The sequence below is a fragment of the Osmerus eperlanus genome, chromosome 12, assembly GCF_963692335.1.
Source record: "Osmerus eperlanus chromosome 12, fOsmEpe2.1, whole genome shotgun sequence".
Classification (NCBI taxonomy): Eukaryota; Metazoa; Chordata; class Actinopteri; order Osmeriformes; family Osmeridae; genus Osmerus; species Osmerus eperlanus.
The window spans coordinates 11,167,738-11,195,167 of record NC_085029.1 but is presented as its reverse complement, the minus strand read 5'-3'; the positions used below and the strand labels follow the sequence as shown (position 1 = coordinate 11,195,167).

The 27,430-nt window shown below is 50.2% G+C and overlaps 1 protein-coding gene across 7 annotated transcripts; it reads right to left on the bottom strand.

Annotated features, from left to right (window-relative positions):
* Nucleotides 1-346: 346 nt before the first annotated feature.
* spag9b (sperm associated antigen 9b) lies at nucleotides 347-27,418 on the bottom strand. Of its 7 annotated transcripts, none has more exons than XM_062475199.1 (31): nucleotides 26,812-27,418; nucleotides 22,325-22,445; nucleotides 20,923-20,993; nucleotides 20,657-20,751; nucleotides 15,402-15,549; nucleotides 12,968-13,051; nucleotides 11,700-11,841; nucleotides 11,409-11,660; nucleotides 11,198-11,291; nucleotides 10,872-10,996; nucleotides 9,986-10,043; nucleotides 9,666-9,818; nucleotides 9,440-9,494; nucleotides 9,206-9,336; nucleotides 9,052-9,108; nucleotides 7,479-7,658; nucleotides 7,252-7,381; nucleotides 7,068-7,160; nucleotides 6,787-6,951; nucleotides 6,524-6,695; nucleotides 6,206-6,421; nucleotides 5,914-6,082; nucleotides 5,522-5,650; nucleotides 5,346-5,426; nucleotides 4,470-4,537; nucleotides 4,247-4,395; nucleotides 3,832-4,003; nucleotides 3,636-3,749; nucleotides 3,312-3,491; nucleotides 2,883-3,020; nucleotides 347-2,550 (listed from the first exon to the last, which is right to left on the bottom strand). In XM_062475199.1, the coding sequence occupies exons 1-31, from the start codon at nucleotides 27,109-27,111 to the stop codon at nucleotides 2,432-2,434; spliced, it is 4,161 nt and encodes a 1,386-aa protein (XP_062331183.1). In that variant the 5' UTR covers nucleotides 27,112-27,418; the 3' UTR covers nucleotides 347-2,431. The 7 variants fall into 7 exon arrangements, with proteins under 7 accessions (XP_062331183.1, XP_062331184.1, XP_062331182.1 ...); XM_062475200.1 differs by having other exon boundaries at nucleotides 11,409-11,688; nucleotides 11,728-11,841; XM_062475198.1 differs by having other exon boundaries at nucleotides 11,409-11,841.
* Between the last annotated feature and the right edge of the window lie 12 nt (nucleotides 27,419-27,430).

Genomic DNA, 27,430 nt, shown 5'->3' with positions numbered 1-27,430 from the left:
AAAAAGAGTAAGGCTAAGGATGCTTCAGAAGTACACCGGTGATACATGTACTCTTATTGTGGACAAGTGTAGTCATCTTTGCAACCGTCTAAGTGAGAGTGTGGGGGTAGACTTTGTTAACCAATGGGCTCAGGACTTTCTGTAAGATTCAAGGGTAGTTACTTAATAAAACTAGACCAGGCAGGTTTCTGGCCATTGTGATGAACCCTAACCCCAAACCTTCCAACCTGGCCAGTCCACCCCCACATCTTCACCTCTGTTGATGATGTAGTGCATAGCTCAGCAGAGATGCTCTTTCTCAGGGTCAACAGTGACCTTTCAAATGAGTTCAATCAATAACGATCAGAACAACAAACTCAAACCCATTTTACTTGTTTCATACACATATAATATTCATATATTCGCATTTCCATGTACAAAGTTACATTCTGAATTGCAAAGGCTCATTCATAGAAATAAATACTGACATGGCTAAACTGCGACATGAATATCTTTCTCCCCCCGGTAGAGAAGAGGCGAGCACACACTCTCAACAGGCAAGCTTCCTTTCACACTCATCCTAACGTGGAACAGACACAGCACAGGCTGCAGCAGCACAGGCTGCAGCAGCACAGGCTGCAGCAGCACAGGCTCCTGGAGCACAGGCCGAGAGGTTCTGGGACAGAACAGGCAAGGCCAAAAATGGACAGACTGGAGTTAAGTGTACCATAATACTGACAATAATGTACTTTTAGAGTATGTAGAAGATATGTCCTATGACATATCTTCTGGTAAAGTTGCTGAGTGAAGATGAACTGTTATGCAAACTTAATGGAAATGTTTGATGTCCAAATGGCAACCTTATTTTTAGTGCTATAATTACATCATTCACAGTCTGACCAATTTTGTTCAAGCACATGTGGGCCCCTCAGCTGGAGCCCTGAGGCCGACCTGGCCAGAGCCTTACTGGGGGAGGACCCAGCCTTACTGGGGGAGGACCCAGCCTTACTGGGGGAGGACCCAGCCTTACTGGGGGAGGACCCAGCCTTACTGGGGGAGGACCCAGCCTTACTGGGGGAGGACCCAGCCTTACTGGGGGAGGCTGCCTATACAGACAGTCTGGAAAAGTCTAAAAGACAAACATAGACAAGATGCTCATAAAAATGGGCTTAAAACATTGGCTGAATGAGTCAGTGGCAGCCCCAGCTACCAGGAAGGAAACTCTGTTCAGAGGATGCTGGAACAATCAGTTACAGATTTGTATTGGGGTCACTAGGCTGATCGTTGATCTATGCCTGTATGGACGACTTCAAAACTCCAGAACACACAAGGTTCCAGAACACTCATTCTTCTTAAATTCATGAGAGGTTAAAGGTCTAAAAAATATATTTGTCCATTTGCCATGATCCTTGTAACAAAGACATCTCACAAAATAGAATTTCTTTTTTTATCTACAGATACAGGGCCAAACATGTTTATAAAAAGTGGCATGATTCTCATTTATTCTTAGCTACTTATTTGTATTTTTCCTTTGGTAACCGTTTAACATTCTTTCGCTAAAGAATAAATAATTGTTTACACTTCACAAGTGAATAATTGTGTAACTTTTCAGCAGATCTAAGGCAGCTGTAGATGAATGGTAAGGTGTCTACAAGCTCTAGCTGGTGGTGATGGAGGGGGGGGGGGGATGGAGGACAATAGGACAGTGAAGGGATGGGTCTGTCAGCATTACAGGACCCAAGTCCCACTCTGCCCAAACAGCTCAGGCTGCTGCTGGAGCTACTGACAAGATATATCTGCGATATATTATATTGGCCTGAATAAATCAAGGTCCAGAGAATGCAGGCAATTGATTAAACTGTCTTGCATACAACCAAAAGCCATGTTCTCAATAAGCAAAACTGTGCACGGGGCCTTGTGTGTGTGTGTGCGCGTGACAGATTGTCCCATCCACACGTACTTGGCGCTGTATCTAACCAGTCTACACAGCCCATCAATTGTCACACAATATCTGAACAATCTACCTATCACTGCACAATGCCTAGTCCATCCACCAACTACACAGCATCTGGACAGTCCACCAATCAGCACATCGTATCTGGACTGCACCAATTGGCACACAGCCCGACCATGGGACCAAACTCAGAGGACACAATGATGATAAAAGTAGATGCATGCAAGAAATCCAAAAGGTCATAAATCAAGACAATAAACCAAACTTCAGACTGAATAGCCACAACATAAAACAACAGCAATAATGGAAGAGCAAGTGGATTATATCAAATTCAATTGCAATCCATGAAATGGAAAAGAAAAGAAAATAACAATCAGGAAACAAATCGACGCGTCTGATTGGAGAGTTCCTGCTTCCTCTAGTGAGGTATGGTTCAGAGTGAGTGGGCTGGTCTCAGGTCTGGGTAAGTGTCGACACTGTCTGAAGGAGGGGGGTTGGTCAGTCCTGGTTGGCCATGACCTGCCACACGATCAGGTGACTGCGCTCAGCTTTGGCCAGGAAGGGCTGCAACTTCAGAGTGGGTTCATCCATCTCCTCGTTTTCACCAACCTCATCACCTGACACACACACACACACACATAAGAGACCATATTTCCACAACTACTACATCAACCAAATAGCCTACAACTTTATTTTCTCTTGGGAGATTATTTATTGTGTACACACACACACTGCAAAGTGCCCTATCAAATTGAAGTGCAAAAATAATTTGTTATGAGCTTGCCTCCAGTGCGGTAAGAAAGTTTCACATAAGATATCTCAAAATGTGTTATTTACTTAAACTAAGTCTCTAGATACGTCCAACAAGATTTTAAATCTGACAAGACTGTCCCACTCCATGAGATGTATTTTGCAATAGTGCCAGGGGCTGTTGTCTCCTGCTGCTCACCCATCCTGAAGTCGATGTAGCCCTCTCCTCCACTCATCACCAGCACGGACCTCTCCAGCTCCTGGGAGGGGGAGTCCCTCTCCCCCCCTGCCTCCCCCCCTGCCTCCCCCCCGCCCGCCGCTGACGCCATCACCTGACCTGCACGCAGAGGTCAGAATCAACCAATAGGGTGGACAAACTGACATCTGATGTCTTATATGTGCTTATGAAATCACCACATTGTCTACATCCAAATCAAACTCAAATAAGGGATCGTTCCGTGCGCGTTTTCAGATGTCAGCTGGCTAGCCATAGAGAGGAATAGTCAGTTAGTCAAGAGAAAACACACACGGGTTGGCATTTCTGGAAATGGCCAATAAAGGTTTGTCTACCCTTCAATAGGAGAACCAACAGCAAGAAGACGGGCCAACAAGAGAGGTCAGTCAGTACCTGGGACTGCAGTGAAGAACTTGACAGCGTCTCTGTGTCCATGGAAACACAGCTGTGCGTGAACCATGGAACAGAAGGGGACGAAGGTTCCAGCTGTCACCTTGTCACTGTTGTCATGGCCATAAACACGGACCACGCCCCCAGGGTGAGTACCTGGCCCCGGAGCAATCTTATTGGCTGCTGACAGAGGAAGAGAGAGCGAGACAGATAATGCACATTGTGTGTGTGTGTGTGTGTGTGTGTGAGTGAGTAAGACCGAAAGAGTGACTGAAGAAGAAATGAGAAGAGGAGAGAGGAGGGACAGAAGCAGAGAGGAGTCCTTACTCTCCGTTAGAGGGATGGAGATGATCACTCCGTTGCCGGTGCCGATCCACAGACGGCTACAGGACACCATGAGGGCTGTGATCCTCACGAACGAGAAGCCAAGCTTCCCCGTACCTGACACACACACAACCACAATCAGACAACCTGGTAATGGTTAGAGGTTAGGTCTGGGTGTGTATGCCTGTGTGGGACTCACCCAGCATCTTGCTGACGTAGGGCTCTATGTCCACGTCCTGGAGGTGTTGGTAGGTGTGGGCGTGGAACAGCCTGAGGGTGGAGTCCAGACGGATGGACACCCAGATCCCGTCCCCCTCCCACGCCAGCTGGCGCACCTGGCTCTCCTTACGAGGGTGGGCGTCAAAGGATTTCTGGGGTGAGGCAGGTGGGAGAACAGGGGAGACAGAGGAGTAATGAGAGGGAAAGAGTAGGAGTGACAAAGTGGGTATTAAAACAATAACAGGTCCCAAACCAGAACAGGCTGATTACAATTCCGATCAACCTCTTCCTGAAAAACACAGTCCCTCTAACTCTCTCATCACTCCTCTACCAGAGCTTCCTGTCACACAGTGGACAGTCTCTCCTCGTGTGACTCCCATCTTTTGGCCTCTCACCTCTATCTTCATGGCCTGGGGCTGGACCACGTAGATCTTGTTCCTGTAGCCGCACCACACCTTGTCGTGGACCACCGTCATGCAGCGGATGGAGTGATGCGGCCGGCCCAGGTCCAGCAGGTGGTAGTTAGTCAGGTCCCACTGGCCGTCTGGGGAAGGGGGAGGGGTTAACACACAAGCACTGCAAGGAGAAAGACGTGTGTGTGTGTGTGTGTCTCCTCACCAACTCCTCTGTGGAAGATGGCCAGGGTGCCGTCAGCTAGCGCCACCAACACACGGCCCTTCACGTGCCTACAGGACAGGGTAGGGAGAGTTAGAGGACAGACAGTCCTCAGGAAGTCCATCAGACTTTATGACAGGGAGATCACAGCGTGTCAGAGTTAATGGCGTCCTCTCACACAAGCGCCATTCATCCTCTGGCTAACCACAAGGTTGTGTACTCTCTCCTCTTCTTTAGATTCTCTACACAAATAGTTGTCAGAGTAAGTTTGAGAATAGACACATTATAAAGTTTGCAGATGACACGGTCACAGTCAGCTTGCTTTGGAGGGGATCTGGATCACGGGCTGGTTGTCAGTGACTTTGTGTCATGGTGTAAGGAGTTTCACCTTGAACTGAATTTGTCAAAGACCAAGGATATGTTTATTGACTTCAGGAGGTCGGTGCCCATTCCCAGATTCAAACTATTGAGGGGATTGAGATTGATTTGGTTGAGAATGATAAATATTTGGGTACTGTGTTTGATAACACGCTGTGCTTTCAGACCAACACAGATGCCATGTCTAAGAAGGTACAAATTACTCAACCCAACCCAGTCTCATCCCAACTCGTCAAATATAGACGCTTGGGCAGAGCCCTTTGGCGTGAATTACTAGGTACTACATTTGCATAAATGAATGGCACCAAGTATTCATTTCAACACGAAGTGATCCTTGTGTCGTCTCTGTGTGGTGTCAGGTATGCTGTTTATGTAGTATTTATGATGGATATAATGCGTTTTAATACCCGTCTACAAACACATTTCCCCTAGTGGGAGAAATCAAATGGACTTGACAGAACTAAACAGGACAGGGTTCAGCCAGTACAGGCTGTTACTTACACTATGCCCAGGATGGAGTCCTTCAGCTTGATGGAGTGGAGACACCTCCTCCACTGAGCCACCGAGGAGTGGACATACACACTGCACAGGAGAGAACGGGGTTATATATACACACACACACACACACACACACACACAACACTTTTCCACACATTCACACAAACACACACTCTCACCATCCGTTCTGAGCCCCCAGCCACATGGTGGACAGAACGCTGCTCATCTTCTGGGCCTCCTCTCTCATCAGGTCTGGCTCCTCTGGGCTGGGGACTGGGCTCACCCCATCCTTCACCAGGTCACACTCCCTGCAAGACACACACACTCCTCAACATGGGTTTTGAAATGTGTGTCTCTATTTCATGTGTTTTGAAGTGTTTGAGCATGGATGAGAGAAAGAGAAAGTGTGTGTGTGTACCTCTGTGTGTAGCCGGAGGGTGGGTCTGTGTGTGTGTGTGTGTGTGTGTGTGTACCTCTGTGTGTAGCCGGAGGGTGGGTCTGTATGTGTGTGTGTGTGTGTGTACCTCTGTGTGTAGCCGGAGGGTGGGTCTGTGTGTGTGTGTGTGTGTACCTCTGTGTGTAGCCGGAGGGTGGGTCTGACTGTGTGACCCCCAGTGGGTCAGTGAAGATGTGTTCTGTGTATCCTCTCCTTCCCAGTCCCACACCCTGTCCTGCTGGGGAACCTGCTGGGCCAGCACTGGCCTCAGTAGCCTCAGTAGCCTCCTCCGCTCCTTTGGACTCTACACATAGACACACACAGACACACAATCATACACACACCAGTTCAGTGGTAGACTCTCACCAGTCACATAATATTGTTGTTTATCTGGATTAGAGCCAGACAGTCGAGTGGCCATTCTCACCCGTCTCTGACTCTGACATGGACTCTGCTGTCTGTGGGACGGCTGCCACCCCCTCAGCTGAGCAGCCAACCACAGTGATGCCTCCCAGGACCCCGTCCCCACCCACTGAGCAGCCATTGTCTGAGCCGGCTGTCGGGGACGTGTCTTCTGGCCCTGGCCCCGCCTCCGACATGTGGACCACTTCCTCACCAGCTGGGTAGTCTGTCTCTCTGGCTCCTACACACACACCCACACACATTCATGTTGACGGTTCAATCAGAGACTACTGCTTTCTCAAGAGAGCCCAAGCGAGGGCAGCGGTGTGCTGGGGCTGCTGACCTGGCACGCTGGCGATGCACAGCACGTGAGAGTTACACACAAAGAAGTTCTCCAGGACGTTGCCGGGCTGGTTGGCGTCGATGACGACCACTTTGGTGGTAGCGTGGGTGCTGGTGCAGATCCACACGAGAGACGACAGCTCGTCATGATGCCTCAGCTCCTTCTGTTGGTCCTGAGCACGCGCACACACACACACCCACACCTTAGATGTGACACCACGTCAATGCAGCTCTGTGTGTGTCCAAGCGTGTGTGTGTGCGTACCTTTAACTCCTGGTCCAGTTTGTCCAGGCTGTTCTGAGAGGCGGTCTTCCTGAGAGGACTGTCTGCCTCCCCAGGCAGGTCGCTGTAGAACACACTGGCTCCTACGATCAAGCCTCCGTCACGGGTCTTACCCCCCGACAGGTTCACACCGGCTGCACACCACAGCTGAGGGACACACACACACACACACACACACACACACAGTTAATGTGCTGAAGCTTTGAAGCTTTTAGTACACAGCAGGTCTCTCTTCCATACTCGGTGGTAGCACACCGTCCTACCTTCATAGAAGCATCTTTCTCATCCAGCGGCCGCAGGTAGACAGGGACAGGGAGATTCTTGGTCTTGGTCTCTGCCTGACTGCCATTGGTCGCCTGAGGAGGCGACAACAGGAAGAGGAGGATTTTTAAGTAAGGTCATGCCGTGTCATACTGGTTGTTGGGGTAGCCGTGGGTGCTAGCGTACCTTGTGTTTCTGGGGAAGACTCCACCCGCAGGCCTGCACCCTGCCGTCCTCCTTCTGGACGTGAGCCTTGACCTGCTGGTACTGCGCCCTCTTCTGCTCCCTGCGCGACACCACGTTGCCCACCTCCACCCTGCCACACACACAGCCACCCTCACACCACCTCCCACCAATGTGTATGAGCGTGTGTGTGTATGTGACGTGTGTGTGAGTGCGTGTCAGTAACTTACTCTTCATTGAGGAAGTCGAAGGCCTTGCTCTTGTCGCTGGGCAGCTGCTGCAGAGCGCTGCTCTTCTTCTTGATGGAGGGCTGGATCTGGGCGGTGGGGGCGTTGTACTTGACGTTGACCGGGGCGTCCCCCGCCGGCTTCTTGGCCGCTCCCCCCGACGAGCTGAACAGGCGGCTGAAGCTGGAGCGGCGAGGGGCGAGGGACGGAGGGAGAGAGAGGAGGATGGAGAGAGGAGAGAGAGAGCACACAGAGACACTGATAGAGGGGTGGACACAAAGCGGCAGCAGGGTTCCGTGGTCAGGGTTCAGGGACAGGGGTCCGAGGAGGGGTCACCGCTACACAAACACACGCACACACACGTCCCTTACCCTCACCCCATACAATCTCCCTCTGACGCACACACACACACACGCACACACACACATCACCCAGACTTGTGCTACTCTGAGCTGTAATCAGTCAGACCAATCAGCAGCCCCAGCCAGGGAACAAGAGCAGGTCTCCACAGGCCAGTGAAGAGCAGGGGTTAATACTGAACACTGACCAGACAGTTAGTCAACGCACAACACATCAGTCTGACTGACCACCCCTCCTCCCCCTGAGACCACCCCTAAAACACATGTAACCCCTCCCCCCTCCCTTCCTTTCTTCCATTACCTCCCTCTGCCCCACACTCGCTTCACCTGCTCCCTCCCTCCCCACACACCTTCTGCACACAGACAGGATGACACCGGGCGGGATAGAGAGAGGACACAGAGGAGCAGGAGAGGGGAGACATTTCATCAGATATCATCCAGCTCTGAAAACAAACAACTTGAGCACTCCCACCATGCAAAGATCCCACACTGCCCCGCAAACCCCCAAACACCTCATATTAGTCTTTAACCTACTCCCAACCCACACCATTCCTTATCCAACCCACCCCAACTATACCAGTCCTAGTCCAAACCATGCCTATACCAGTCCTAGTCCAACCCAGCCCTCTAGACCAGTCCTTGTCCAACCCAGCCCTCTATAGTAATTCTATTCCAAAACACACCTTTACCAGTTCTAGTCCAAAACACACCTGTACCAGTCCTAGTTCAACCCACTCCCCTCTATTCCTAGTTCAATCCACACCAAAGCAATTCCTGCTGGAACTCAACAGGGGAGAGCCTGGGCCAACAAATGGTTCCCATCTCTGACAGGTCTGACTGGATATTAAATTCAACCCTTCTGTGATTGGCTGTGCCCTTTTTTGATCTGATATTCTCGAGAGAGCCCTTCAGTGATTGGCTCTCCCCTGTGAGTTGGGCTCAGACCAGACAAACAGAGATGTACCTACATTCTGAGGAAAAACAACACAAACACAACAAATAAAATGAAGAGAGACAAAGAAAGACAGGTTGAGTAACTATCTAAAACAGTGAAAACACAGGTAGACACTCTTAAACACGTCATTAAAAAGGAAAGAATGTAAAAGTGATCAAATGCAGAAGAACTTAAGAGGGAGAGCTAAGAGATAAGGGAATGTGGGACTGTAGAAGAGCAGGATATAGATGAAGGGATATGAAGGAGGAAGAGAACAGCTTACAACTGCCAGATGGAGGACTTCTTCTTCTCCGTGAGAGCTGGGTTTTCCCTCGACGCTCTGCCCAGGAACAACAGGAGGGAAAGGGACTGTGAGCTGGACTGAGGTAGGAACGTCTCGTGTGTGTGTGTGTGTCCATCTTCCTCCCCCTCCTCACCGGATCATCTCGGTCCAGCGTACGGCCTCCTGCAGCTCCATCAGTCTCTCCTTGTACTGGTTCCTCTCCATCAGCACCCTGGCCATCTCCACCCTGGTGAAGCGCTTCCTCTGGGCCGTGGGCACGTCACTCTGCACACACACACACAACGCATCAGTATGATCAAACACACATATACAACGCATCAGTAGGATCAAATGCACACACAAACACATACACAGAGAGAGCACTTACATCATCGTCCTCACTCTTAGTCTTCTGCTTGGCTACCTCCAGGTCCGCCCGCACCCTGAGAGACAACACAATAGAGTTGAGACTATCACGCTGCTTACAGCCACACACACACACACACACACACACACACACACACACACACACACACACACACACACACACACACCCCCATTACCGTAGGACAGAGGAGAGGGAGGAAGTGGAAAAGGAGAAGAGGGAGGCCTACCTCTTGAGTTCGTCCTCCATCTCCTTGTACTTGTCGTCCATCCTGGTCTTGGCCTGCGTCACAGCCTCCAGCTCCCCCTGCAGAGCCTCGCGCTCACACACCAGCTCATCCACGCGCGCTATCAGGTCGTTCTTCACCACGTTCAGCGCGTTCCTGAACACACACACGTACGCGCACACACACACGCACACATAAACAAACACACACGCAAAAGGAATGAAGCACAGCAACTCTTAACAAACCTCATTAAGGAACATAAAACTGGGGTTTTATGTCAAATGAGGGGTCGGGGGTCAAGGTTAGGCAGCAGTGTGTCTTACTTTGTCTCCAGAAGCTGGGTGTTTTCTTGGATGAGATGTTCCACCTCTCGGCCCATACCTGCAGATGAACATTTACACATCATCACACCATTTTTTCCAGGCTGATGGAGCCATCCCACCCATTCACACTGAGTGCTGCTCTGGTCCTTACCCAGGAAGTTGAGCTCTAAGTCTGAGAGCCGTGCGGCCGCGGGGACAGGAACGTCACGCTGGTTAGTTTAGGTCAATAAAGATGTTCCTACTGACACTCTACAGAAGGCACTAGGTACAACTCTACTCTGAGGTACTTTACTACGCTCTACTCACCTTCAAGGATTATTCTAATACGTTCACTAGAGCTACGCAGTGCTGGAGTTGCACTTACATCAAGAGCACCAGAAACATACATCATGTCAGACACATCAGTGTTTGTACTATCCTTCAAGTGAACACCAGGAAGACTAGCTACCATCCATTTTTCAACTAAGGGGAATCCAAATAAACAACAAATACAACTACAGCCAGAGAGAGAGAAATAGAGAGAAGTGACACTGAGTGCACTTGATGTAATGAGAGGGTGAATAAAATGATACACACCAGAGAACTCGTCTGTGAAAAACAAAAAACAAAGAAAGAGTCAAAGATGATGAAAGCAGAGGTGGAGGATGGAGAGGCGCAACACTTCAGTATTCTAAAGCATACATGCTCGCCGTGAGTGTGTTTTTTATCATATAATGTGTGCAAATACTGTCATAAAAAATGTATTTGAGAGAAGGGCGAACATGAGGTGAGATGGAGCGAGAGAGAGATGGTTGGAGAGACGGTAAAACATAACTAGGAGAAGAAGAATCTCTGAACTGATAACCTCTTCAATAAAGAACTTGTGGGTGTGGGGGTCAACTTTTACCAAGTAGGTCCGCCCCTTCATCCATATCTCCTATGAGGTCATTTCCTGCCGAGGACAGCTCCTCAAAGAGCGACTCGGTGTTCCTGTCGAACGCCAGGTTCTCAATGCCTCCTTTAGTGGGCGTGCTGATGGGAGGAGGAAGAGAGAGGACAGCGGGGGAGGGGGGGGAGAGAGAGAAAAATGAGAGAAGATGGAAGGAGAGAAAGAGGGACAGATCGGAAAGAGGAAATGTGGGAGTCAGCATGAAGCATTTCCCCATCAACAGATGATGTGGGATGTCCATATGATTGATGAGGAGTGTGTGTAGTGTGTCTGGCTGGTGTTACCTGGCTCCGCGGTAGCCACTCAGGTCCATGTCCAGCTCAGGAGTGGACTCGATGATGGCCTGCACCTCCGACTGGTCCCCACTGCCTGGTCCACCTGGAGACCCCAGAGGGAGAGCGTCAGAACAGATGCAGTACAAACCAGCTAGAGGAACAGCAGCAGTTCAGGACGTTTACACCAGAGTGGCCCAAAGTGAATAACTGCAGTACTGACCACTGCCTGATGGGGATGCTGTTGGTGAGCCCTGCCCCTCCTGTCCATCACCTTCCACTCCCAAGGCGTTCCCGCTGCCACCTTGCTGTCTGTCATTCCAGCCTACATTCCTCTTCACACCCTCCACTGCTTCCTGGTCCTGGAGAGGCGTGTCCGCCGACGCCATGACAACGTCAGATGTTGCTGTCGACGTGGGTGTGACTGAGCCGGACACCTCTCCCAGGCTGGACATGGGAGGGACCGATTTGGAGCCTCCGTGGGAAGACACAGGGGTGGTGGACTGGGAGGAACCACCTCGTGAGAACACGGGGGTGGTGGATTTGGAGGCTGGCCCACGGGAGGACAGGGGGCTTCCAGTCTTAGATCCACCTGCTTGTGAGGACAGGGGGGTGCCAGTTCTGGAGCCTCCACAGTTGACATTAGACATCTCATCCTGAGAACGGAGAGAGAGCGACAAGGAGGTACAGGAAGAGAAAGGGAGAAGGTAGAAGAGATGAATTAAAGACAGTAAGAGGTTCCGGTTAAGGTCTATGTGTATGTTCCTGATGCTATGCAGCAAAAGCTCTCAAAAACTCCACTGAAAACATAAATCACTCAAAACGTACAGTACATTCCCAACACCAAAAAAGAACACAAACACGAAAACAAAAGTTTCATTTCCAAAACACTTCAAAGCACAGTAACCGTTAACCAATCAAATCAATCAACAAAATGTTGTACTGATTGATTTGAGGACAGAAAAGCTGTCTATGGATTAGTAGCCTAAATCCCTCTAGGTAGACCTACACTGTAATGTTTCCATCTGCACGGGTCTAAGCCCGGTCTTTAGAAGAGCAGATGTTCAAGTTCAGCGTAAGGCAGGACATGCAGCTCCACCAACCTTGAGTAGAGGAACCACAACTACATGCAACCACAACACTTCACCTCTGCAGAACCTTCTTCCTCATGTCTGTCTGCTGTCTAATGCCCTGCTATGGCCCTTTGGATGATTCCCCTGCATGTGTCTCTAAGGCTCCTGTGTGTGTCTAGATGTCTAGACTATATTGTAAATGTCTAGACTATAGCCCATGTAGGTGTCTAGACTACAGTACATGTGTCTAGACTACAGTGCATGTGTCTAGACTACAGTGCATGTGTCTAGACTACAGTGCATGTGTCTAGACTACAGTGCATGTGTCTAGACTACAGTGCATGTGTCTAGACTACAGGTGGTGGGTGAGTGGCTGCATGCGGATAGCTAGTCAGGGCCGCCAACTTTGCCTCACTGGGCTGGCATGAGCTTGTTCCATGTCACATCATAGGTATGGAGGTTGAGCGTTATGGACAAATCACTGACTGTTTCAGAACAGTGAGAAGGAGAGGATAAAAGTGTCACACCATGCGTGGAAGTTGGCAACCCCGAGCTTGCTGTGAAGACACTAGCGTCTAGAGGCGCTGGACGAAGTTTCTGGGGGCCATGTTGGCAACACAGCAACTACACGCCAAAACAGCAAAGACGGCAGCCGGAAGAGTGGGTTGCTGGGGCGACAGAGTTCTGTGCGGCCGACAGGCAGGTGTACCTGGTTCTGTTCAGCCTGCTGATTGGCTGAACTATCCTGTGAACTTTGACCCTCCCCTCTGCTCGGGGAGTCTCGCACCTCCAGCTGGTCAAGAGAAGAATTACAGTAGAGGACGGTCTGATAAAACAAGTCAACATTATACTGTTCACCTACTGCTCACCCAGCACACAGCAACATCCACGGTCACCCTGAGAGGAGGAGCAAGAAAACATGACACTCTGGAAGTGTGGGCTGGGAGAGAGAGACAGCACACAGCAGCAACACAACCAGCGTGTTATAAAGCGTCATTCACAGCCTGAATCCCTTGTGGTCTGGATGTGTGCCTGGGGTCAGTGTAGATCCTGCTGCCTGGCCCAGAAGGTGACCCGACTGGAGGCAGAGTGATGAGCTGGCACACTCTCACATTTCATCAGCTTATGGCGGAGTTGTATTAGAGGCAGATCTGCGGTGGGAGGTAACCTGCTCTCTGAGGGAGCTCTGTCCCCTCTGCAGCCATCCATCAGCCCTGCCAGATGTCTGGCTAGGGGGATAGATCAAGGTTTGGACAAGTCCCCTGAACAACCCCTGAACCTTTGTGAGAGTAAATTACAGTAATTATTATTATTGGTAATTATTGCTTTGGCTAACTGAATGCTTTATGGTGGGTGGCAAGATTAGCCAAATGTTCGCTTCTAAGTGTATTTAGATCTACATTGCCGATGTTGTCATTCAGCAGTACTTCACAACATTTAACATATTTTATAATGAATTGTTCATTCAAGAGAAACAGTTTTCCATCAATAGCTTTTAGCTAACGTGAGCTAAATTTTGAGTTTCTTACCAAAGGTGATGTATTCTAGTCTGTGGGAGTGTCTCGTATTGAAAAACTGTTGTCTCAACCTTGATATATGATTCTAGGTGCCTGGTGCTAAGACAGCACACAGCTGGGAGGTGGTACTAACTTCTCCACAGGGATGATCCTGTCAGCCTGGGACACAGGCACTAGGGGCTAACCACTCAAGGAATTCCTCACCAAGACAACAGATGAAGACAACAGATAAATACTACAGAAGAACAGTGCAGCAACGGTAGATACTCTACTCGCCTCTCTCCCCTCGCCTGCCTGCCTCCTTCCTCCATCCCTCCAACCCCCTCCCTCCTGCCTTTCCCCTGAGTTTCTCCAACCTCCCTCCCTCTCCCTCCACCTTTCTCTCTCTCCCCTGGCCTGGTGTGATCGCTGCCTAAAACACCCTCCCAGCATGCCTGCCCTCTCTTGTTGCTATAGTAGCACCAGCCAACCAATGAGAGGCAGGTTTTCTCCTCCGTCTGTCACATTGATAATAGCCATCCATGACAGAGGCCCAAAGCCCTCCTGGCATATACTGTGTGTGTGTGTGTGTGTATACTGATTCATTCTCTTTACAGGAATACTAAACTCAGAGGCAGGGGGAAGGCTGATAGATTAGATAGTGTGGAAGAGAGATCGAGAGGAAGAGAGTCAGAGAGAAAGAGAGACAAAGCTAGAGAGAAAGAGAGAGCACCCAGAAAAGGGTGAAAAGAGAGGGTGAATGTAAATCTTTGGGAAATGTTGAGTCAGATGGTGTAACACAAAGGCATCCCTGTCAGTCTGTGCTGTGGGAGCCTGGTAAAGATAGTGTGTGTGTGTGTGTGTGTGTTTTATCCTGACACCTCTATTGTATCACAGGGCCTGGGTCCTGAAGAGAAGCAGTGATCAAAGCTTTGGTTGGAATTTTATATACAAAGTGTTTTGAGAGAGAGTTACAGGTGGAGTGAATGGGGAATCATCTAGCTCAGAGAGACACCAGTAAATCCAATTATTCACTTCCCTCCATCTAACCCTGTATGAACACACCAACAGAATACTTCATGAATATTCATGATGGAACCTTGCTGGTAGCACGGTTTCCAATAGTAACAGTGGAGAGAGCCTTATGGTTCCTCCCCAACCCACCCGGCAGGCAAGGCCAGAGTGGTACCACTCCTCCCCCCCCCCCCCAAACACACACATACACTCACTATCTCTCTCACTGTTGAACCCTGCTTTGCCATTCCGGGCACACTGAAGTAATCACTCCTCTCTCAATAGACTTGTAAGGTTTCCTGCCAGAAAGAGAGAGAATGTTTCCATATACACAGACACACAGACATAAAAAGGGACAGACACACACATACACACTCACACACTTCCTGGACCCAGTCAAGCTGTCTGGAGTGAAACAGGGATGAGGTCATCCTTCAGATCCCTGGGAAACACTACTGATGTATTCAGGAGGAAGTACTACTAAGGAACTACTCAAAACTGTGTGTGTGCGCGCCTGTGTGTGTGTTCGCCTGTGTGTGTGTGTGTGTGTGTGTGTACCTGTGTTTGTGTGTGTGTTTGCGCCTGTGTGTGTGTGCGCGCCTGTGTGTGTGTGCGCCTGTGTGTGTGTTCTACCTTGAGGCTGGTGCTGCAGCGAGGGTGGCTCAGGTCGTTGAACCTCCAAGGCTCTGAAGGCGTTTCCACAGTTTCTCTCTGGAGATCAGGGGTTAGGCCATCACTTCCTGGTAGAGGGAATATCCCCATGGAGATGGGACGATCCTTCCTGGATACCGAGAGAGAGAAAAACATCCATTATGTTGCAAGGTGAAAGGCAGTTAGAAGAACACTCACACGTCACTGCATGCTGATGGGTGAGAGAGCGTTAGAGAGGAGATGGGCAGCACAACAAAGAGGGCAGAGAATGTCTGCGAGGCTGCCACTACACACAGCAACATCGTGGCTCCTGTCCGGACAGTTCGGCGCTCGTTTGCTTTTCCTGCACAGAATGGACCCTATAAACGTTGCCGTGTGGTGGGATATTTATGTTGTTATGGACCTGGGTCTCTCTCCCTTCAAGGGTGACACAGAGAGGGAGACTTCCTGCTGGGGGGCTGGCCCCCTACACAAGGAGCCCAGGGAGGAGGGCACCGGGCAGAAGAGCAGAAGGCAGCTCCCTGGAGCAGGAGGTCCCCACTACAGCACCTGCTGCTGGCTAACACAGGCCACAGGCTCAGCTGGCGGTCCAGCTGGCTCTCCAGTCTGACGCCTGCTATGTCTGGACCCAGGAGAGGAGAGACACCAACACAGGTGATCATGTCTCTGTTGGGGCAGCAGGTGGCCTGGGGGTCTGGACTGGAGCATGGGGGGTCTGGACTGGAGCATGGGGCTGGCAGCAGGTGGTCTGGACTGGAACATGGGGGGTCTGGACTGGAGCTTGGGGCTGGCAGCTGGGGAGGTATTCTCACTGGCTTCTGCTTCACACAGCGGTGGCAGCTCTGTTCCACTCACGTCAGCAGACATGAGCTAGTGCTAGCTTCCACAACTCTCCTCGATCCACACACACTCATAACACACACATGCAGACACACACCTCATCATATCCATGTCAACTGTCAATGCCATAGTTCTCTAATGACCAAATAAATAACGTATCCAGTGCACACACACACCCCCTTCCACACACACAGCTCAATCCTCTCCTATGTCTGTGTCTACATACCACAGGTCCAGTACAGTAGCAGGGCCATGACAAAGGCTGTCGTGTTGAAAAGCGTTTGTATTGAAAAGCAGCGACAGAACAACAATAGAGGCAGCAGCATTTAGAGGTGGAGGGGTCACACACAGGTCAGCTATGACCAACACTGTCTCTACTGAACACACAGGTCAGCTATGACCAACACTGTCTCTACTGAACACACAGGTCAGCTATGACCAACACTGTCTCTACTGAACACACAGGTCAGCTATGACCAACACTGTCTCTACTGAACACACAGGTCAGCTATGACCAACACTGTCTCTACTGAACACACAGGTCAGCTATGACCAACACTGTCTCTACTGAACACACAGGTCAGCTATGACCAACACTGTCTCTACTGAACACACAGGTCAGCTATGACCAACACTGTCTCTACTGAACACACAGGTCAGCTATGACCAACACTGTCTCTACTGAACACACAGGTCAGCTATGACCAACACTGTCTCTACTGAACACACAGGTCAGCTATGACCAACACTGTCTCTACTGAACACACAGGTCAGCTATGACCAACACTGTCTCTACTGAACACACAGGTCAGCTATGACCAACACTGTCTCTACTGAACACACAGGTCAGCTATGACCAACACTGTCTCTACTGAACACACAGGTCAGCTATGACCAACACTGTCTCTACTGAACACACAGGTCAGCTATGACCAACACTGTCTCTACTGAACACACAGGTCAGCTATGACCAACACTGTCTCTACTGAACACACAGGTCAGCTATGACCAACACTGTCTCTACTGAACACACAGGTCAGCTATGACCAACACTGTCTCTACTGAACACACAGGTCAGCTATGACCAACACTGTCTCTACTGAACACACAGGTCAGCTATGACCAACACTGTCTCTACTGAACACACAGGTCAGCTATGACCAACACTGTCTCTACTGAACACACAGGTCAGCTATGACCAACACTGTCTCTACTGAACACACAGGTCAGCTATGACCAACACTGTCTCTACTGAACACACAGGTCAGCTATGACCAACACTGTCTCTACTGAACACACAGGTCAGCTATGACCAACACTGTCTCTACTGAACACACAGGTCAGCTATGACCAACACTGTCTCTACTGAACACACAGCTCAGCTATGACCAACACTGTCTCTACTGAACACACAGGTCAGCTATGACCAACACTGTCTCTACTGAACACACAGGTCAGCTATGACCAACACTGCCTCTACTGAACACACAGGTCAGCTATGACCAACACTGTCTCTACTGAACACACAGGTCAGCTATGACCAACACTGCCTCTACTGAACACACAGGTCAGCTATGACCAACACTGTCTCTACTGAACACACAGGTCAGCTATGACCAACACTGTCTCTACTGAACACACAGGTCAGCTATGACCAACACTGTCTCTACTGAACACACAGGTCAGCTATGACCAACACTGTCTCTACTGAACACACAGGTCAGCTATGACCAACACTGTCTCTACTGAACACACAGGTCAGCTATGACCAACACTGTCTCTACTGAACACACAGGTCAGCTATGACCAACACTGTCTCTACTGAACACACAGGTCAGCTATGACCAACACTGAGTACTGACCCAACATGAGGCCTAGGTCTGTACTAGAGGTGTTTCTCGTGACGGGGGCTGACGTAAAAGGTGTTGGTAGTGGTGGAAATCACGGTGACAGAGAGCTGTTCATCATAGATGTGTCGTATAGCCTCCAGGCTGATGTCCAGGATCAAAAGCAACAAGGCAATCTGGCTGTCTGACTGTGCTGACCCACTTTCAGCCTGACGACTACTGAGCCCACACAGCCATATGTCAATACACAGGGGTATGCACGTACATAAACAACAGTGTGGACACACACACACACACCCTCACACACACGTACCTGGAGGGAGCGGGCAGAGCGGGCAGAGCAGGGAGCCCGGTGGAGACAGAGTAGTGCACCAGCAGGAGGACAGACAGAGACACCAGCACAGCAGAGTTGATGACCACCGCTCCCCCCACGAAGCCAAACACAAACAGCAGCATACACCCAGGGCTCATGGCCCCCCCAGGACGCAGCCCAGCACAGCCCCCCACAGGACAGCAGGGCAGGGCTGGGGGGCACGGCCAGGGAGGCGGGGGCACCGACCGAGCTAAGCTACACCGTCACAGGTGACGCAAACAGGACACCTTTACTAAAGAATACTCTTCCAGAGTCGGCACAAAATCCCAGGGTTCCAGAGACCAGGGTTCAGGTGAGGACGAAGAGAATACTGTCCTCTAATGGAGTCCCACGTTTACCTACATCAGCACGCAGGCGGTGCCCTGCCTACACTCTCCACCCCTAGCACACGGGTTTACTGAACCTGCCCACTCCCAGAATAGAGGGCTACAGGAGTTCTGTACTCTGCAGCTCAGAGAGAGAATCAGAGAGACAGACCGAGAGAGAGAGAGAGAGAGAGAGAGAGAGAGAGAGAGAGAGAGAGAGAGAGAGAGAGAGAGAGAGAGAGAGAGAGAGAGAGAGAGAGAGAGAGAGAGAGAGAGGGGGGGAGAGAGAGGGGGGGGAAAGACAAAGTGAAAGAGTGAGGAGAGAGAGAAAGCGATAGAGAGAGAGATCACACAGGAACAACAACAGCTAGAATCCCAGCAGCAGCAGCAACAGCAGAGGTAGTGACAGACACTACTAGACACTGCAGCTAGTCCTGCTAAACACCCCTACACTCACTACTTTCACATCATTTCATCATTTAGGCATCGAAAGATGAAGAGGCAGACAGAAAGAAGCGCAAAGTCCTTTGTAGTTTCCTTTTCTACATGAAGACGATCCCTTTCCTCCTCTCCTCTTCCTCTGCTGAGCTGCGACACTGCTGCTGCTGTTCACACTACAATGCTCCCTCCCTCCCCTACCTCCCTCCTCTCCCTCCCTCCCTCCCTCCTCTCCCTCCCTCCTCTCCCTCCCTCCTCTCCCTCCCTCCCTCCCCTCCCTCCTCTCCCTCCTCTCCCTCCCCTCCCTCCTCTCCCTCCCTCCTCTCCCTCCTCTCCCTCCCTCCTCTCCCTCCTCTCCCTCCCTCCCTCCTCTCCCTCCTCTCCCTCCTCTCCCTCCCTCCTCTCCCTCCTCTCCCTCCCTCCTCTCCCTCCTCTCCCTCCCTCCTCTCCCTCCTCTCCCTCCCTCCCCTCCCTCCCCCTCCCTCCTCTCCCTCCTCTCCCTCCTCCTCCTCTCCCTCCTCTCCCTCCCTCCTCTCCCTCCTCTCCCTCCTCTCCCTCCCTCTCCCTCCCTCCTCTCCCTCCCTCCCTCCCTCCTCTCCCTCCCTCAGATGCTGAGGCAGACTGTTCCATCTGCCTCCCCTCAGCTCGAAGCCTATTGGCCACGACAGGGAGAGGCTGAGAGGGGGGGGGGGGGGGGTAAAAACCTGTTCATCTTGTTGCACGCAAGCACACACACAGACTCAAACTAACCCTGCAACCCTTTTTAAAGTCTGACCATGCATAAAGCTTTTTGGTGGTTGATTTTACATAAAGCTACATTGCATTGAAGATCTTACACCCCCTTTTACTCTACATCACCCCACAATCCTCTACCCTAGACAGAGGTCAGTTATTATCTGGTCTGCAGCCAGGACTCCTCCTCCTAGTCCAGGATTATGCTCTACAACCTCGTCACCACAGCTGGCCTTAATCCTTCTACGACCCCAACACTGCCCCCTAGTCAAACCTCCCCCAACACTGCCCCCTAGTCAAACCTCCCCCAACACTGCCCCCTAGTCAAACCTCCCCCAACAGTGGCCCCTAGACAAACCTCCCCCAACACTGCCCCCTAGTCAAACCTCCCCCAACACTGCCCCCTAGTCAAACCTCCCCCAACACTGCCCCCTAGTCAAACCTCCCCCAACACTGCCCCCTAGTCAAACCTCCCCCAACACTGCCCCCTAGTCAAACCTCCCCCAACAGTGGCCCCTAGTCTATGCCGCTCAACACTGCCCCCTAGTTCACATCCTCCATCACCCATAGTGTAACTCCTCATACACTGCCCCTCTAGTCTTCATCACCTTAACACTGCCCTCTACGTCTCCCATATTCACACTTCTTCTCTTTTCTCCTCTCCAGCACAACTCTCCAGAACCCGCTTTGTGTGTGTCTCACCGTGATCTGCTCATCTGGCCGGAGTCTGAGGCCTCCAGGGCAGTGGTGTGCTGGTGTTTGGCTCTCTCCAGGTGTTCCATGTAACTGTGGATCATCTAGATGGAATATACCACACACACACACAGAAGGGGGGCGGTGACTTCTCTTATGCGGTCAGTCACTTCCAATATTTGTCATCAAGGTCGTCTGATACGGCATGGAAAACACACCTCGTCCCGGTGCAATACTAGAATGTGTATCACATGACCTCCCGTGTTCCTGCTTACCTCTGTGTGTCTCTGATGAAGAGCATTATACTCCTTCTTCAGTTCGGCCTCGCGCTCGTCCAGCCTGACGACTGACAGACACAGAGAGGAAATCACGTGTGAACACAGCTTTACATATGACACATAATAGATGTTTGCAGATATTGGTGAGAGTCACAGTCAGCTACAGTCTGTGATCAACAGTGAGGCAGTCCCATGTCATTTGGTCAACTCCACTATAAGTTGTATTCATATAAATCACTTCCAGTGAACTGTGCTACTCAAACCTTGGCTTTTATTACCCTGTGATAAGCTTGTATTTTTCAGCTACTGCATACAAACAGCAAAGACAAAAAAGGTGTGATATCTACTTCCTGCCACAGGGTGTCCTCAGTGCACCTCTGCATTAGGTCAGGGGCTGGGACCATAATCCTGCCCTAATCAGCAGGCTTTAAGGCCTGGAGGAAAGCCACTTAAAAGACTGGTTTGAAGCTTTTTCTTCTAACTGGTTCCCCAACTGTTAAAGCAGCCTTTCTGAGAGTGGTTACATCATTCAGGGTGACTAATATGTAGTTGTGTGTGTGTGTGCTCTGTGTATGTTTGTGTGTGTGCGTGTACATGTGTGTGTGCATACAGTGGAGGATTCTCACGACTCTTTAACCAATTAGACTCCCTAACCGCAGTCACGCAGAGAAAGAGAAACAGATTAAAATAACTCGTCATCAGACACACAGCTGGCTGTACAAGGAAGTGACCTGTGTGTGTGTGCGCGTGTGTGTGTTTGTTTACTAACTGGGGTTTGGTTTCCCTTTATCTTCTCCAACAGCGGAAAATAAAATCAGCGCCTTTATAAAATTGCTTTAAAAGCACTTTTATAACAAATGTGGTCACCTGCTAGACTGAAAGTCTCCTAGCATTTGATCCATGTGTGTGTTTTGCTAGCATGTATCCACACCAGCTCCAGTACAATCTCATGTGTTTTCATTATGTTCACACGCTACTTAGGACTTGTGACATGCACACGCTTATTTATATAACCCCCCACACCCCCCCCCAGGTAAACAACACACCTCCTACACAGCAGTCTGCTGAGGTAGGCCTATTTCAACTGACACAAGACACACACCAAAAATCACATCACAGTATAATCTACGTGAAGATCTGAGTTCAATTTCTAGAACCAGGAAAAAGTCCTCTGTTCTGTTACAGGGACTGCATGTTGAGCAGGATGAACGTGTTGGCAGATGGAGGGAGGGAGAAGGGGATGAAAAGAGAGGGGGGGGGGGTTGACAGTCATGGTCTTTATTCATTAAGGTCGTTAAGGAGTCCTGCAGTCTTCAAGCTGATCAGAAACACAGTCACAAGACCTGCACATACACAATGCTACGGGGTGGTATGTGTGTGTGTGTGTGTGGTTACTCACTCTGGTCGGCATAGTTCTTGGTCTTGAGCTCTAACTGCCGTGTGTGTGACTCCAGCCCCAGCACTCGACTCTGGAGGTCCTTCCTCTCACCTTCCTGGGAGTCCTCGAACACTATATACCTCTGCAGAGAGACGGAGGAGGGGAGAGAGACTATCACAACTGCATGCTAAACAGAAGTATAAAAGAGCTATCTAACGATGCCCACCCTACCTGCTTAGTCCACTCATGTCTGACGCTGTTGAGAGGGCCAAAATTACTTTGACAGGCCTATGGTGTCTACGTGTGTGTGTGTGTTTGGGGGGGCGGTGTCAGTATAAGGTGGGTGTGTGTGAGTAAAAGGCACACATGTGTGTGTCAAAGGGGAAGTTAACAGCAGTGGAAAGGGACTTGTCTCATCTGTCTTCAGCTCCTTTGTGTCTGATAAACAGCCACTCTGCACAACAGGTGCACAGCACCAGCCTCTTGGCTCACACACACTGACGCTCAGTACAGCCTTTGTGAGAGAGTGAGTGTGTGTGTGTGTGTGTGTGTCAATTATTCAGAGGTTATAATCCAAGGATGAGATCAGCCTGACATTAAGGGTTGACTCTGCCAAGTTCTTCAAGAAATAAGAAAGATAATCAGACCTCCCGATCACGTTTCAGTGCCTGTTCAGGTTGGCCTATCGGCAGAGATCAGGAGTCATCTGCTGGGCCAGATAATCACCTGAGGCTCCTGCTATCCCTGAGGCCTAGCGGGAACAGACCGCCTGTTCTCTCAGCCTGCGTCACTGCACCAGCTCACTGAAGGGTAACAATGATCACTTCTGGCCAAGTTCTCCATCCACTCTACTTGTGTGATGGTGAATGTGTTGAGTGTGGAGAAACGTTGGTGAGTGCACAGGGAAAGACCTGGTTTGTGGTGTGAAAGGAGTGCTAACACACACACACACACCTCCCACATGCACGCACACACCCTGCAGCTGGTCATATGACCCAGGGGAGGATGTTCATATGACAGTGCTCCAGAGAAAGACTGTTCCTCCAGTCCCCTTTTCCTCTCCTCGGCTTCTTTCTCCACTTCTAAACATTCATAATGCTCCCTTTGTCCACCCCCCCCCCCCTCCCCAACAAAACACACAGACTTCCACTGTATCAGCACTCATTCAATTGACAGTGAGCTTTATCAACTGGCCAGAGTGTGTGTCCAGAGTCTAGCCTGGTTAAAACTGGGGACACAGGGAGAGACAGGCTGCAGGACTCTACCACCGGAAACACTGGAGAGAAACAACTGTCTAGGCAGAATCAGTGTGTGTGTGTGTGTGTGAGAGTGTGTGTATGTGTGTGTGTCCAGGGTTAGATTCCCTCACATACAGACGCAAACAACGTCTGTGGATGGATTCCAGATATAAAACCGTCCGCTGTCTGTCATCACCGATTATTTGAATGTACACCACAATTTGGCAATTTCCAACCAATCAGAAAGGAGGGCACCAAGGATGTAGCATATTGAAACAGGATACTGTAAGGATTAACAGATTTTAAGGTTGAAGACTATGCTTAAGTGGGAATGGGCTGGAACGTTACATCTCCCATCACATCCACATCTCTTCCATACCAGACAGGCATCACCCAGGCTCTCTCAGACTGAGCTGGGTTCTGAGACTACATGACCACCCTGGTGGGACTATGACATCAATGCTCTGTGACAACATCTGGTTGTGTAGTAACTCTGGCAGTAGAAAGGAACTCAGGAAGTAGTCAAGCATTTTCAAGGAATTTCCTGCCTGGCCCTTCCTTCTTCCTCCGGCCAAGACCACCAGGGAGCAGGGACAGAGGGCTGGGTAGACTGGGAGGGCAGACAGAGGGCTGGGTAGACAGGGAGGGTGGACAGAGTGACAGGGCGGTGACTGGGAGGGTGGACAGAGGGCTGGGTAGACTGGGAGGGTGGATAGAGGGCTGGGTAGACTGGGAGGGTGGACAGAGGGCTGGGTAGACTGGGAGGGTGGACAGAGGGCTGGGTAGACTGGGAGAGAGGACAGAGGGCTGGGTAGACTGGGAGGGTGGACAGAGGGCTGGGTACACTGGGATAGAGGACAGACTTACTTGGCCCAAACACAACATTCACATTTTTACACTTCTTTACTATAGTATATAGGCTTGTATTAATCTCAAGTTCAATTCCTTGGCTCTACTCCACTTTTCTACAGTGGAAAATGAGGTCAGAGACCAAACAATAGACATAAAGCTGTCATGCCCCAGTCAGGCACCCAATCATGTAGTATGCTTGAGGTCAAACTGGGCGTGTGTGTGTGTTAGTGCCTGTGTGCCCTGTAGGTGTGAGTCATGGGGCCCTTCTTCAACCCAGTAGTCACACACCACTGACATCTCAGCTACAGCATAAACACCATTAGCATGTCAACACATGGGAGGTTAGAGGGCAATGTTAACACAGTTAACAAACCAATCACATAAGCACAGCAGTAAGGTACATCACTAATACACTAAGCGAGGGTAGCTATGGTCTAAGGTTAACTTGTGGCTGACACTAGTGAGTGTCCTGTCTGCCAACAGACCCCAGCCTGTCAGCCTCACTACAGACCCCAGCCTGTCAGCCTCACTACAGACCCCAGCCTGCCAGCCTCACTACAGACCCCAGCCTGTCAGCCTCACTACAGACCCCAGCCTGCCAGCCTCACTACAGACCCCAGCCTATCAGCCTCACTACAGACCCCAGCCTGCCAGCCTCACTACAGACCCCAGCCTATCAGCCTCACTACAGACCCCAGCCTGCCAGCCTCACTACAGACCCCAGCCTGCCAGCCTCACTACAGACCCCAGCCTGCCAGCCTCACTACAGACCCCAGCCTATCAGCCTCACTACAGACCCCAGCCTGCCAGCCTCACTACAGACCCCAGCCTGTCAGCCTCACTACAGACCCCAGCCTCACTACAGACCCCAGCCTGTCAGCCTCACTACAGACCCCAGCCTGTCAGCCTCACTACAGACCCCAGCCTGCCAGCCTCACTACAGACCCCAGCCTGTCAGCCTCACTACAGACCCCAGCCTATAATTTACATTACATTTACATTTAGTCATTTAGCAGACGCTCTTATCCAGAGCGACTTACAGTAAGTACAGGGACATTCCCCCGAGGCAAGTAGGGTGAAGTGCCTTGCCCAAGGACACAACGTCAGTTGGCATGACCGGGAATCGAACTGGCAACCTTCAGATTACTAGCCCGATTCCCTCACCGCTCAGCCACCTGACTCCTATCAGCCTCACTACAGACCCCAGTCTGCCAGCCTCACTACAGACCCCAGCCTGCCAGCCTCACTACAGACCCCAGTCTGCCTTTACTGGGAGAACTGGACAAACTGAGAGAAAAGACCAATACTACTGAGTGAGTGATTTGCACGAAAGGACGTGTGACAACACTGTAAAGATAACCTTGAATTGTTATACTGTCTTTATGAACCTTTTATGAATCATTGATGAACCTCAAAGACCTGTTCCAGTTATGCTTGTCATTCCACATTCACATGACAACTGCAAGGTTATAAGCAGAGTGTAACTTAGCATTGGCAATGCCTGCACAGAACATGGTACCACACACACACACACACACACACATTTCCCACCATCAGTAGAACATCACAAAACACTGACAGTCTGTGCACACGCTGAGATATGGTCACTGCATTGCAGTGAACGCAGTGACAGCAGGAGTAGACTTCTGCTCTGACATAGATCAAACACTATGACATTTCAGGCAGCCTTGTATCTGGAAAATCTTCTCATTTGACAACTATAACACTTCATGGTTTAGTTAATCTGTTGTATGAAGCACCTTAGACACACCTCTACTGGCATTGAGGTTAAAAGGCCAAATCATGAGGCACACCCCAGCAAGTTCCCATGCTACCACCAACACATTTAAGTAGCCTTGCCTGGGATAACATGATCTGTAGATTTTAAGATATTTTGGGCAAATGAGTGGCATACAATAACGTTACGTATTCCTGATAAGTTGCCGTACTTCAAATAATTTTTCCATTAACTTTGGGAACCATGAAACAATGCAAATAAGCAAACACTAATGTATGCTGCATAAGGTCAGGGCTGATACTGTTTGATGCACGTAGCAAACATGCAAGGCAAGACGCAGCGAGCACCAGTTTCGGTCCTGTCAATCACAGAGAAGACAGCTTGCTGGTTGCAAATTCAAGCAAGCAACCTGCCAAGTTAGCAGTTTTCACAGCACAAAAGTTGTTCCACATGGCCGGGACAACCAAGCTAGCTATTGCAGTTCAGAATGTGTCTGAGGAAGAATATTACTTGCGCTTGCAGATACTGCACAACTGTCAAGCTGCTAACTCGATTGGCCTAGCCAGCGTAGTTGTAACTGTTAGCTAGCTTTCCTCAACCCATCATAATCACTGTAGAAAGGTTAATATAACAGACTCGGTCTATCCTGTGCGTCTTTGACAGCAGGGAAGAAAACCTACCTCTTCTGCATGCTTCTTGAGGGCTTTTTCCCGTTCATACTGGGTAATAAGTTGCTCGTTGTCCTCTTTCAGAAGCTCCAGTTCGACTTCGTGCTCTTGGTTCACAGCAAACACCGAGTCCAGGTTCTCTAACACGGCGACCACAAGTGGCATGAGTTCTTTCACTACGTCCTCGTCATATTTTCCAATCAACCTTTCAAACTCCCGGTAAATGGAGCTCGCCAGACCCGACACCCGTTCGGACATCATAGCCGCCGTGCCCGGGTCATCCTGGTAGAGAACTCCGTCGTCCAGCTCCATTTTCTCACCTCCAGTGCTAGCTCGCGAGCTAGCCGCAACCTTTTCAAAAGCTGCCTCCGTTACAGTTTTGTGGAGCGAGACCAAATAATGTCCTCAATATATAGTTGAACTACCCATTAGTTGACCATTGAGGAGAAGCGAAACAACAAAACAAAAAAAGACTAATTGGAAAGTTGGGTTCCCTTTTCCCCCTATAGACGGCGTATACTAAAGGGCTAGCAAAACTGGCAAGCTAGCGGAGTAGAAAAGTCTCTCCAGTTGTCTTGTTCCACCGACTTCCCAACAGATGAGCTCTGTGTTGTTGACTGGGCTGTCATGT

Excerpts from the sequence above, each read along its gene's own strand:
- spag9b (XM_062475198.1), bottom strand. The coding sequence starts at position 27,111 with ATGGAGCTGGACGACGGAGTTCTCTACCAGGATGACCCGGGCACGGCG. Across the intron at positions 11,842-12,967 it reads AGCAGGCTGAACAGAACCAG|GATGAGATGTCTAATGTCAA; the intron begins GTACACCTGCCT and ends CTCCGTTCTCAG. Across the intron at positions 4,396-4,469 it reads CATCTTCCACAGAGGAGTTG|ACGGCCAGTGGGACCTGACT; the intron begins GTGAGGAGACAC and ends CCCCTTCCCCAG.